Source organism: Carya illinoinensis, chromosome 5 (genome assembly GCF_018687715.1).
Source record: "Carya illinoinensis cultivar Pawnee chromosome 5, C.illinoinensisPawnee_v1, whole genome shotgun sequence".
Classification (NCBI taxonomy): Eukaryota; Viridiplantae; Streptophyta; class Magnoliopsida; order Fagales; family Juglandaceae; genus Carya; species Carya illinoinensis.
In genome coordinates, this window is record NC_056756.1 from 31,990,719 (window position 1) to 32,004,155 (window position 13,437).

General features: G+C 35.1%; 2 protein-coding genes across 2 annotated transcripts; both read right to left on the reverse strand.

The window, feature by feature from the left end:
* Window positions 1-261: 261 nt before the first annotated feature.
* On the reverse strand, window positions 262-4,396 carry LOC122308978 (sufE-like protein 2, chloroplastic). The gene is made up of 3 exons (XM_043122273.1): window positions 3,392-4,396; window positions 1,727-1,937; window positions 262-1,627 (listed from the first exon to the last, which is right to left on the reverse strand). The coding sequence occupies exon 1, from the start codon at window positions 4,152-4,154 to the stop codon at window positions 3,468-3,470; it is 687 nt and encodes a 228-aa protein (XP_042978207.1). The 5' UTR covers window positions 4,155-4,396; the 3' UTR covers window positions 262-1,627; window positions 1,727-1,937; window positions 3,392-3,467.
* A 3,602-nt stretch (window positions 4,397-7,998) lies between these two features.
* Window positions 7,999-13,287, reverse strand: LOC122311202 (probable alpha-galactosidase B). The gene is made up of 14 exons (XM_043125643.1): window positions 12,939-13,287; window positions 12,313-12,472; window positions 11,528-11,785; window positions 11,142-11,316; window positions 10,796-10,857; window positions 10,534-10,697; window positions 10,301-10,398; window positions 9,762-9,820; window positions 9,534-9,668; window positions 9,186-9,439; window positions 8,892-9,051; window positions 8,630-8,705; window positions 8,475-8,525; window positions 7,999-8,326 (listed from the first exon to the last, which is right to left on the reverse strand). The coding sequence occupies exons 1-14, from the start codon at window positions 12,989-12,991 to the stop codon at window positions 8,106-8,108; spliced, it is 1,926 nt and encodes a 641-aa protein (XP_042981577.1). The 5' UTR covers window positions 12,992-13,287; the 3' UTR covers window positions 7,999-8,105.
* Between the last annotated feature and the right edge of the window lie 150 nt (window positions 13,288-13,437).

The following is a 13,437-nucleotide window of genomic DNA, read 5'->3' on the forward strand; positions in this document are numbered from 1 at the left end:
TTTACAAAAACTTTGTTTTCAAGTGGGGATAGGCCTCCATCTCTCACTCTGGCAATTGGGATGGATCCTCCAATCCATAACCATCGTAATCTAAATCTATATTAAAGTCTTATAATTTTCGTGAATGCAATTATAACAGGACTATCATGGTAAGATTTTAAGAAATCTAAAATAAGAAACTGACAAGACAAAATATATGTGATAACAATGAGTGTACAAGAAGAGAAAAATAGAGAAAATCAGGTCAAAGAAACTTACTTATTGTGAAAAAAGATTTGAGTAATCAATATTTAATTTGGGGTATGCCACGCCTCGAGCAATAGGATTGAATAACTTCATGCACACTTTTAAATTTAACACGACGAGGAAACCAAGCAAACACTATTCCTAACTAACTTGAAGAAATCCAAAAAAAAAAAAACAGAACATTGTATCTATGCATCATAGCCTCCCCTATGATGACCTTGTATACACCTAGCTCTCTTTCTCACATGTAACGACTCGGCGTAAGACTTTATTATAAGCAATGCTTAAGACTTTGTTACAAGCAATGCTTGGCTTCCCATACACGTCCTTTACCACAACATTCTCTAGCCTTCGCCAGCAAAGAGGCTATGACTATGGTATAAGAGTTTATCGTCTCATCCGAGTCTTTGATGCCCAGCATCAACCTAGAAGACATCACTCCATCATTACATGCTCCTAAGTGACCAAAGAAATTCCGTCGAGATAATGTTCTATCTCGACTTGAGGTTGTAATACATACCCACTCACCTGTCTTTAAAAGATTATCAAAAACTAAGATATAATATCAAAATGTTTTACTCAACGTGGTCATGCAGCTACTGCACGGAGAGTTCCTTCAAACATTCGCACGGGCTCTCACGAAAGTTCTCTCATTATCTTGTCTCTCTCATCTTCTTTCATCACACATAATCTTTTAGTTTAATCAACTCCTTTTTTTCACACCATATATATATTACAGACTTTATACAATACCTCTCATAAATTCACAAACGGTCATACCGTTAGAAATCATTGTTTTTATTTAATAATAATATACCCAACTTATTTTCACAATTTTCTACACAACCATATTTTAAATGAATGACATTTTTGTAAAATAACTTATACATCTACTACCTCAAAATGCCTTTTGGTGGTGGGCTGATGGTGAGAAACAACGTTGACATGGAGTGGGCGGCATGCGACAAAGATTGACGGTTGCTAAAAGGGAAGAGGAAAATTGAACTTATGTCCCATCTAGAAAGTAAACAAAACAAATATAAATCCCGTAAGCCCACTTGCCTAAAATAAGTAAATTAATCCATGATGAGGCACTTAAATCCATATAGCATTATCAAAATGGACTCGTAATAAAAATAAAAATAAAAAAAGAAGTTTTTCTTAGCTCCATTAAAGCAGCTAAAGAATTAAATGTTGATAATGCAGGCGAGGCAACAATGACTCTATGCCCTATAGAGCCTCTGCAGTAACTGGATGTTCTCAGCAATATCTTCATTTTCCATAAGAGCGTAGACATTTGCTGAAACAACTTGGCTTTTTTGTAGCATCTAGGATTCAGGTCCTTAAAACGTAAGTTTTTATTTGGAAATTGAGCATATCCCTGGCACATTAAGGAACCAGAAAGCATATCACCATTTAAACATATGAAGATACTGAATAATTTAACAGAGCAGAAAGGAAAGAGAGTAATAGATTCTACCTGAAAAATTGTTGAACAACATGATTAATTATAGGTACAAGCTCTGGGGCACATGCTTTTTCCTCCTACAAAGTGTTTACATAATATAACACGCGCAGAAGGAGATGCAACTGCAGCTGCCTCAAGAATACACATGTACGCAGGGTCTGCTGCAGTATCTGCCAGCTAGCGTGCAAATAAACTGTTCAATTGACATCCTGAACACACCAGCCTGCATATATACCGCCACCACAAAGATACAGGTAGAGCATAAGGTAAAGGGTTCGTAGCAGAGGAGTCTATTCGAATCTTTAAGACATTTTTGTAACATTTAAAAGATGGGTGTGCTTAGTAAGGAAGCCATATCCTGGCAATTAATGATCTCATTATATGTGTCTTCATTTGATTTATTTTTATTTTTTTATGTAAGGGGGTTGAGGGGTTCCGAGTCCAAGTTTTCTATTTGGAGAACCAGGTCATATTCCATCAGACTCTGAGCTGTCAGACTCTTGGCTGTCTTCATTTGATTTAATTGTGCACTGTCGCAAATTGTTTAGTTTCGTTTCATATGCCATATTCCAAGTCTTCTTTGAAGTGAAGGAACATGGTAAAAGTTCATGAATGAAAGGAAAGTAGGAGACCAATACAAGCTCACGCACCAAGATTGTAAAGGTTACAGAAAGCTCACACACCAATAATGTTCCTAATGTAGGAAGTTTGGTTCATACTATGGGAAGTTTGATTAGTATCTGGAAATACCAGCTATACTCCCTACCTATGAAATATCTCGATCTTCCTTCAGGAGCCTTCTAAGGCTAATTCTACTTGGGATGGTGTGATTGAAAAAATTGAGTAAAGGTTGACTTGTTGGAAGAGGATGCACAATTCGAAAGGGGTGGGATAGGTGAAGAATAAAAATTCACCTGGTTAACTGGTGGGCAGGAGATTTCAGTGGCTGATTTATTGGAAGTCTTTGGTGGCTCTCCATAGTAGAATGTCAATCTCCTCATGAAAACTCATTACTGGGAGGTTGGCGCCCTCACAGACTTGATATAGTTTATTGAACTCTATAGGATTAAGTGATGAAGGCTCAGATGAGATTCTTTGAAGCCTCTCAAAGAAAGAGAAATTCATTGTACGTACATCAGGTCCTCACCATACAGGAGAGCATTCCCTTTCCTTGGAAAAACATTTGGAGTAAGGCGCTATTAAAAGAGCCTTTACCTAGACAGGAAGATCCGAACATCCGAATCACGAACAACCTAAGGAAGCATCCGCTTGATACTTCATTGTGAGGTTGCCAAGAGCTCTGTGAAATGCTTCTCTCATAAAGTGGGGTTAGCATGGGTTATGCCAAGAAGACTTTTTTGCAAGTTAAAGAAATTTTTATTACCTAATAAACTAACAAAATGGAAGTCCTAACAAAATGTACTTCAAACTCTTGACTAACTGAATATGAAAAAATATTTTGAAAACACCTAGCAGTTTCTTTTCCTTTAGTTCATTGACTATATACTTATTTTTTTAACAGATTATCCGGAACAAGAACCTTGCTCGCTGTTACAGCGTGAATCTCAGGAATCGACTATATGGAGTTTTATCTTCTCTATTTCGTATCATATACGGAACACTAAAACATCTAAATTTATACAGAAAAAAAAAAAGGAAAAAAACATCTAAATTTACATTCTAAAAACTCCCTTTGGCGCTAAGATCAACGACTATGGCAACATAGGAGAGGGGTGCTCCAAAAATGGGTAACTCATTCGGAGCCAGCGAGCAAAGCAATCGTCCTCTTCTGCATAGCAATAAGAACATTGTGCCACGTGTTCACCCTGGAATGGGATTTTCCGTGCAAACCCACGTTCATGTCCGCCAGATCCTCCGACTTCACCTTCACCACCTCCTCGGGGTCCGCGCCGTCCAGCATGTAAATGAGGCACGAGCAGAATCCCTTCGATATCTCCGAGTCGCTGTCGGCTCTGAATCTCACCCGCCCAAGCTCGTCCAACTCGGCCTCCAACCACACCTGGGTGGTGCACCCCGTGACTCGATTCTCCGGCGCTCGAGCCGAATCGCCTAAGGGGGGAAGGAGCGCCGCGTAGTGCAAGAGCCGCTTGACGCGGTCGATTGGCTCCGGGAGAGACCTGAACTCGGCTACGACGCGGCGGAGCCTATCGGCGACGAGATCGGAGGAAGTTAACCTGGCGTCCGTTGCCGTTAAGCAAGAAGCAGAGAAACTAGGGAATCGAGCGTCCGATTCCGATGAGGAATCGAAACGGTACTTGTGAATGCATTTCAAAGGCATGAACGCGAGGTTTCTGGATGTAAAATTGGTGCGCTTGGGCCTGGGGTAGTCATAGAGATTTGGTAACATCACGGAGCCAGAAGAAGAAGAAGAAGAAGAGAAGGAGAGAGGAACTATTGAATTGAAGGGAGAAGAAATCATGTTGGGACAGAGAGAGAGAGAGAGAGAGAGAGAGAGAGGAATCAAAAGGCAAGAAATGTAAGGAAAAGAGCAGAGAGGAAGGCGGAAATGAAACGGGAGAACTGGTAAAACGGAGAATATCCTTGAAACGGGCACCTATTCCGAGTCCATGCCCGTCTCCGTGTCGGAGTCTGTGCCTGAGCCTCTGTTTGCTACGTGAATCAGAATCAGAATCCGAATCCGAATCATTAGTAGTTAATTCTCAATTTATCAATCTATTTATATACATACAAGGGAACCAGATAGTCGGAAGTTTGTGGGGCCCCCATGGCCACCTGGGCCCAGACCGGAACAACGTGTCAAAACTATGAAAATAACAGAAAACACATATTTACCTCTGAATAATGATAGCGTTATCGCTATTCTACTTCTTTTTTATTCTTTTTTTTAATGTTTTTAAAAATAGTTATCAATAAAGTTATATACTTTTTAAATTTTTTCTTAATAATTAAATATATTAAAAAAATATTTAAAAGAAAATAAAGAAAAAACAAATACACTATAAATAATAAAGTGATGATAAAAGAATGATAAGTATATCATTACTCTTTACCGATAATATATATCAATCTATCTTATTTATTTAATTTTTATAATTTTTATTAATATGGTTAGTAAAAATAATTATTTTATTTTTAAAAAAATAATATAATTAATCTTAATAGAATACATAAAAATGACTATACATAAAATTTTTATATTTATTTATATAAAAAATACTTAATTTTGTTGAAAAATATGTGCAAATATTAAAGTGCGTGGGGATGGCTACTTTGACCACCCATTGTCTGTATGCATCTGTTACGCTTTCGAAACTCAAGTTTGATTTGAGGAAAACGTGTAGGTTTGAATCGTTTTTGCATTGATGGCAATAAGAAATAAAGACAGACGGACAAACAGACACTAGCGAAATTGAATTTGAGAAACAGAATTAAGAGAGGGAGAAGTAATTAGGTCCGTGTGTTTGATTACTACTCGTGCTTGTATATATTTCTTTCTTGCTTCTCTTACTTCCTGCCACTTGATTTGGATGTTTTAGATTTTTTATTTTTTATTAATATAAAAATAGAGTTTACACAGTCGTAAATTATAAAAGCATCATCTATTTCTTTTAAAAAAAAATAGAGTTTACAAATAAACAGAATTTTATACACTTTAAAACGGTAAATATTACTATTCATGATTAAATTCCAATATTCCAAAAGCTTTCCTTTTCCACGAGCATTGCGTTTCAGAGCTTTAAAGATGCAAAATCTGAATTACGATGTCTTTGTAATTTTTGTTAATATGTACATGATGTGTAATGTCTGCTTTACTATATGTTGGTGGATGCATGTATATAGAGAGTAAGAATGATGATGGGACCCATTACTTTTCTTTTGCTCACGTTAACTGCTTTCTTTGACCAACCGCATTACCCCCAGCCCAACCATCAACGTATCTCTCACTTAAATAAAGGAAAATATTTTAATTATAAAAAAATTATATATAAATAAATTTATAAATTAATATGATACGTTATATTAAAAAATTATTTTTATTATAAAATATATCTAACGAATTATATAAAACTACATTAGTATTTGAGTTTATTTTATATAATTTATTTATGTCTATAGCAATTTTCTTAAATAAATTCAAGTTTACAAAATTTACTTTATATAAATATATACAATTTGTTAAAAATTTGAAGTTGTATTCAAATTATTTTTAAGTCTCGTATTGTTTAAGTATGATTATATATTGACTTGACTTTTTATATAAAAGTTATCTTATAAGATTAAGACAATCTAAAATACAACTCTAAAGAGTTTAAAAACTATATTATTAGTTTTTCATTTTTTTTTTGTATTTATAAATCTTAATTTACAAGTTTAATTATGTTATAATTTGGATATTTTTTTTAGACTCAAAAATAATTTTTAAATCAAATGAACATGGGTAATATTAGCCTAAGCTAGGGCAGGGCGGAATGTGGTGAAGGGTACACCCCCACCCCGCCCCGCCCCATATCATACAAGTATCACCCCAATTTTTAACTTCGAAACTTTAAATTAAAAATGATATTCTAATTAACTTAAAAATAAAAAGATTATAATTTGATCCGAATCTTCAATCAAAGAGCTTATCCAAATACTCGTATCCAGATACCTAACTTTTTATTGACCCATTGTGGGTCAAAGGATCAAATCGTAAATTGATTTGAAATATAAAGAAGAGTGGACTTTTTGTACCATTATTAACTATTTTTAACCATGAGAATTGACAATCACCAAATCAAATGAATCTACTTTACTTTAAAATGTTTTAATAACAAAAGTAAAATTATAAACTTACATGATAAATGTTTTATTAGATTGTAAAATTATTTTTATATAAAATTATATTAATTTATAAATTTATTTTTATAAAAAAATTTTTAATTGATTAATTTGATTTTATACAAATCAAACTATTTTATCTTATATAATCATTATAATTTTTTTTAAACTTTTATATAAAATATAATAAATAATTTAATATTTTTAAAATTTTAAAATAAAAATAATATTATATTATTATTTTATTTAAATTTTAACAAAATATATCAACTCATCTTATCTGAACTACGTAACTAAACAAACCACATCTCTAATTAACATGCAAACAATTCTAATAACTACAAATATATTGGTGAGGACAGGCGTCAAAGCTATGTTAGACTAGACATCATGATTAATTGAACATTAAAACATTAATTTGTTTTTAAAGGATGATGCTAAAGCCGCCGCCAGTCGCTCTGTTAGGGCCACCATTAAGTTTAAAAAAATAATTTTTTTGTTTTTATTTTCAAATCATTTTTAATATTTTTAAATATTTTAAAAAATATAAAAATTTATAATAATATTAAATATTTTTTTTTAATTATTAAGGAAAAAAAAAACATCAATGGCCGGCAGCAGGAATCACCAGCGGTGGCGAAAGCATTTTCCGTTTTAAAAATTCGTTTACGTGGCTGTTGACCAGGCTCTTGCCCCTTCATCATGATTGTCATTAGTCACTTCTGAGTACGGTATTTATTTAAATTGTTTATGGAGAAGTGAATCGCTTTATTAGTTCACAACTTTAGCACAACTGCACATTAACATTAAAGTATTTTTGTTACTCAATAGGCAAAAATTAGTCACTATTCAACAATAATATTTTAATGTGCGTTTAAGATCGTGAAAAAGTAATAAACGTATCATTTTTATCTTTTCAAATCATTCATCAAAAGTCTTCAACTTTAATCTAAATATATTTAATTCCTAAAAAAATCAATTCTTTTTAAAACGTGCTTAATGATGTAATTTAATTTTAAAAAATAAATTTTAAATCTTATAAATTTAAGTGAAATAATAGACTTTGATTAATTTGACGCCACCCTGTATGTCATGTCCACTGATCGGACGAATTATGGCATCATGCATGACATTCGACTGATATATACAGTAGACAAGAAGTTTCGATATAACTTACTATGCACTTGAAGTGGACCAACTCAGAAAGACACTACCTCCTTTCCCCCACTGCCACCCTTTAGGAATTAGTATTATTATCAATCAACTTCACTTCACTTTCAACGACATTCGTATCAATTTCCTTGAAAGTTCCTCCCCTTCTTTCTTTGCTTTTGTTTAGATTGTCTCACTCTCATTCCGTTCTCATCACACAATATCGATAGGGGATATTGTTTAGCTCCAGTCCAATATATGATATTTATCGGTATTTTGGTAAAGAAACGTCATCGTCGCCACCTCGGATATGGTTATTGGCAATATTGACCTAAGGATTAATAGAACCATCATTCATTTGTTATCACAATACATTATGTGTAGCTGCATTTGATACACATCACAGACGACATGGTCTTTTATTTTGATTGATGCTGAGCTAATGACAGTTTAGGACAAATAGGGCACAGCCATGGGCGTTTACTGCCATTGATATAGATTGCTTTGTTAATCCAATGTCTTTTCCACTCCATACTTCTCTGCCCTCGCAGGAAGCTCCATTCAAGGTTTGGCTAGGAAGTGCCTTGGCTAGGTCCGATATCTTTGCAGATATTACTGTCTTCCGTGTGTTCAGATTAAAAAAGGCAACATATATTTCTCCTGAAAAGGCCAGGAAGATTAGTCATTGAATAGTGTGAAGAATAGAATATTGAACCCAAAAAAAAAAAAAGTAATCTTGAACTTGGAGCATTGTGCATCTACAAGGCTATTGGTTAAGAGTTCTTTGTTTGTTGGGGGAGTCACATACCTCTACTTCCAGTTGCAATCCAAGAACGAGTTCCAACTGAGCTGACTTCAGCTGCAAGAATGATCAGCTAATTTGAATATATGAAATAGAGTTGCTGGAAAAATTGTCATCACATCATTCTATACAATTAAGGCAGAAAGTTTCAAATTTATCACCTTTAACAGACTTCATTGTTGCACACAATCCGGAATAGCCATTTACCAAGGTTCCATTAGGGTTCAACTCCCACATCTGCTAAGAGTAAATGCATTAGCTTGCAATAAAATCCACAGGTTAATCAATAGTTAAAACTATTTTTTCATCCTGGAAAATGACCTAAATTTCAAGTACATCTTTAGAAAATTCCATGAAATATAAATTTAGGAAAAAAAAAAAAAGAAAGAAAAAAAAAAAGAAAAAGAAAAAGAAAAAGGATACCTGGTTCGTCTCCCATCTGCAGGGTGAAAATGCACCTCTCTTGATTTCCTTTGCAGTAAGCCTTTCATTCGAAGAAGCCCCCAAGCAAAAGTCCCTTCTGTCAGTTGATAATAAACGGAGTTTCCCTTGATATTTTTGTTTGTACGTCATGATTTCATCTCTACATCAGCATTAAAAAGCACAATTACTCTGTAATTTATACACATAAACAAAGGCTGTAGTATTAGTAACAACAGGAAAACTACAATAACATATCTGAGACTATCAGATTGGAGAAGGATAAAGCACTATTACGATGCCAAAAGAGGCTCTCCCTTGTACACGCAAAACGGTGCTTGATTTTTTCTTTTAAACTTTTCTTTCCAGCATATTTTTTCAAATTCTTCGTCCAGAGCTTCAGTAGACCAGCCAATTGCTTCCGAATTTGAGCAGGTGGTGAGGGCCAAACCTTGTGTATCAGATGTTCTTACATCTATTGCATATCTTCTTGATTGATAGGAATGACTCTCATCTGTACGATGAACCCTCATGCCAGTAACGTAAGGAAACTGTACAAGCAACAAAATACTATGTTATGTTTATATTGAGAAAATAAAAAGTTCATTTTTTTCAAGACTACAAAGATTAGATGGGTAAACATGCCTCCATGTTGTTTGAGCTAAACCAGTTTATCTCCAACAGGGTAGGATTTGTTATGGCGTTGTATGTGCTCTCATCAAGCTTTCTCACATCTCCTCCAAACATGAAAGGAGACTTGGCCATGGACCACAGAGTGACCTGTGAAGATGAAAAATGTAAGGTCAGAAATGAGTGCTTAGTTACTAAGGACGTAAAGAACCAACTCATATATTTCTCTATACATATGTATACCTGAGTTCTTTGCTCATCTGGGTTGAGGTTACAACTTCTGTGTGGACCTTCATTTGAACCTAATATTTTTTAAGTAAAAAAGTTAAATGGTGTTTCTGCGTCTAGGCTCAAAGCTAAAATTAAAAATTAAATCAAATAATAATTTGTATTTATGGGGACTTCAGGAATCTTTAAGATTCTTAACACGCATGGTAACAATGCAATGCTCTATGTGAATATAACATGTTTGGAGTAAAGAAACAATGGCGTAGAACTTGTTTCTGAAGCCATGCCACTTGCTCTAGACATACTTCTGTTCCAGTAAAAGTTTCCCCATGGACTTTGATGGCAACTGCTTTGTTTGTTAAAAAATGACCTGATATAGACTTGAGTGCATGAACAAACTATTTGACACTAAAAAGTTGTTTGTTAAAAAAAAAAGAATCATGGCCAAGTGATCTTAGGTTCATTTAATCTTATGAAATCATGTAAGAAAGGGTCAAGATTCTTCATTGGATATATTATATATGCAGGAAAAATAGCATGCAAATTCTTATAACCTGGATCAGTAAGCCATCCAAGTGGTAGCATATCCAAGTCAGGCCATGACTTCCCAAGCAGGCCCTTAGCTCCAATCATACTTGCAGTAGAGAAGTCCCTGATAAAGAATTAAGTAATATCGATTGGTATAAAATAATGACAGGACAAAAGAGCGCCAAATGGAAAACAAACCATGATTGAATTGTAAACTAAACTCCAAAACTATAGAACAGAAACAGACGAGTCCTTTCACCTTGTAACATCGAAATGTGCTGCAACATCTCTCCATGAATCCCAATCATCCCCAGTTATCCGGTACATGTTGACAAGCCCGTTCACATCCTTGGCCATTGCAGGGGTCACACTGGTTCCAGGAGACAATGAATACAATATGGGGCGGTCAAGTTGCTTCAGAACCTGGAAAGAGGCACACCTTTAAATAGTCAACCACACAAATTTTACACCAATGTTGCAGTAGCGACAAAAGGGGGAGGGGGGCACATTCTGCGGCTTACCTCTGACACAACACTTATTTCATTTATATCCAAGTCATCACCAAATACACAGTCATGTTTCACTGAAGAAGAGAATCAATAAATATCAAAATCAGTGTAATACAAACAACTGAGCTGCCAATATCAGGTGACTATCCAATTGAAATGTTTTTCTGTAGTCAGTGATGGATACGATCATTGATTGTAACAGGTTATGATTGCACCACATGCAAAAATCAAAACAGTGTCTCACACACAAATCCTTGGGACGTCCAACACCTTCTACTCATACTACTGCTTGAGTATGTATTGTGGTAATGCATAAGGGCTAAGTAGGAAAACATTCCATCAACAATAGTCAACTTACCAAAATCAATGCCCCACTCAGCATACTGTTCATAGAGTGACCTCAAGAAAGCTCGTCCAGCTCCCAACTTGGTATCTACACTCATGAAACCGTGTTGCATCCATGCACATGCCCTTTCCTTAATCCCTATATCTTTTGCGGTCCACTTCCGGCCAGACTCTTCATAAGCACCTCCCTAACAAAAATGAAATAAAACCATAGAAGGTTAAGTAATGTTATTAATGTTGACTCTTCACATTTTCATCTAGTTTAATTAGATATTCATTTTGTACTATTTATGTTTTTGAGGATTAAAATTTTATATTGTGTGCTTCCTGGTTGTTTCATAAGCAAACCATATTAAATGAACCATCCTCTAAAGTGTTGGTGGGAGTGCAGAGCAATACCGAGATTGTGTCCAAGATAGGAGTGTTTGCATTTACTGCCTGTGTACTTATTCCACTCATAACATGAATTCCAAACTTCAAACCCATGCCATGCACCTTCTTGGCTACTTCAGTGAACCCTTTCCCACCTTTGGAGGAAGGCCACCTATCCGGATCGGGGATCATCCTCCCCCATTCATCAATTACATCAAATCCAAGAGAATCAGTGTAAGCACCTTTGACCTTTCTCCTATACCAAAGATAATCCACCACAACATACTGCATTGACAGAAAGAAGGGAAAAAAAGAAAAAAAAAAAAAAAAGAAGCATTAATCAGTTTCATTTTAGTAAAACTTTCAATCATAATACTGCTAAATCAATTAAAAACAGGGGGAACGCCTATTTTAGTCTGTAAAAAGATATATGTAGTTCCAATTTGGTCCCTAAGATTTATAAAATTGAAAGCAAGTATTTAAGTAATTGAAAAGGCTGCAATAATCTGTGTCAATTTAACTAACAGAATTTGATAATATGGCACACTAATTTCTTATGTGGCAGCTAATGTGACAAATGGAATTTCCAATTGATAATTGTTCTGTTGATATCACTAATCCATTATGCATTTTATTTTCATTTGCAAAGAAAATAACAAAAGATATTTGTTTCTGTCCCTCTTTAATCCAAAAATATTTTTACCAACTCTTTGATTTGATTGTAACTTCTAAACTTCGTGAACCAAATTGAATCTTTAAAATAGATGTTTGCCTTGAAAGACAGAAAAAGGACTCAAATCTAGTACTTTTACCTCATATCCATGAGGGAGTAAACGCTTAGATATGATTTCAGCACTTTGCAGCAACTCTTCTTCAGAAATGGTCCAGCAAAAGGAGTCATAGGAATTCCAACCTCTAGGTGGGAGGCTGGCACGTTCAGGTCCGCCATCGGACACAGTTTTAGACAATACCCTGAAATGGAAGATTGCTTTTGCCCATAATTCATTCACATAACCTCGAGACAATCCAAAAAGAGAATTGTTTTTCTTAAGGTACGAGTCACATGATGTTAACCTCTACACGCATACTTCATACAAACACATTTTTATTGGCTTTCGGAACTAATACAAAGTGAGCTAATTGATAAAGGAAAAATTAAATGATGTTAACTAAAGAAAGCCTAAATGCTCGTCAAAAAAATAAATAAAATTCATTGAAAAAAATCCAAGAATTTAGCGAAAATCAACAACCAGAGTCCCTCCAAACCCCAACTCAAACCAGTACACATAAAACTCAAAATCGTCTAAGATTATTACGGGAAATGAATAAAGGGATAGTTAAATCTAGGATCATCGATGCTTATCTTGCAAGTAGAGAAAGAGAGAGAGAGAGGAGGGGGGGGGGGGGTTGAAGAAGAAGAAGTAGAACAAGGAAGCACCTTGGATTTAGAAGAAGGAAGAGTAGGAAAGAGATCAAAACGAAGAGCTTCATGCTTCACCCTTCGTGGGGATTCCAGCTGCTGATGGCACCGAGTTCGCAGGTATTATACTATATATATAGACACTCGACTCGACAAGACAATGCCTTGCGGCATTTACCGTCGGAAACTAACCGAGAGCGTGACGGGTAATTGACGTTGACAATGACGTTTTGGTTTTAACCATCGGAACTGGTCAGCAACGTTCCGACTGTTCATTTCTTCCCATCTCCTTGTCTCTGTGTCTTGGCGATTCCTCCAACACAGGAAAGGAGTCCTCTCTCTCTCTCTCTCTCTCTCTCTCTCTAATGCAAATTAACGACATCTGGATACATGAATCCTAACTTGCAGGGACCAGGTACACCGGTCTAGAGAATTTACTGCTCAGGATCTACTTTCCATCTTTCTGTAATTTTGTAAAATTTGACTTTAGGATAATCATTGGAAATCTCTTCCTCTC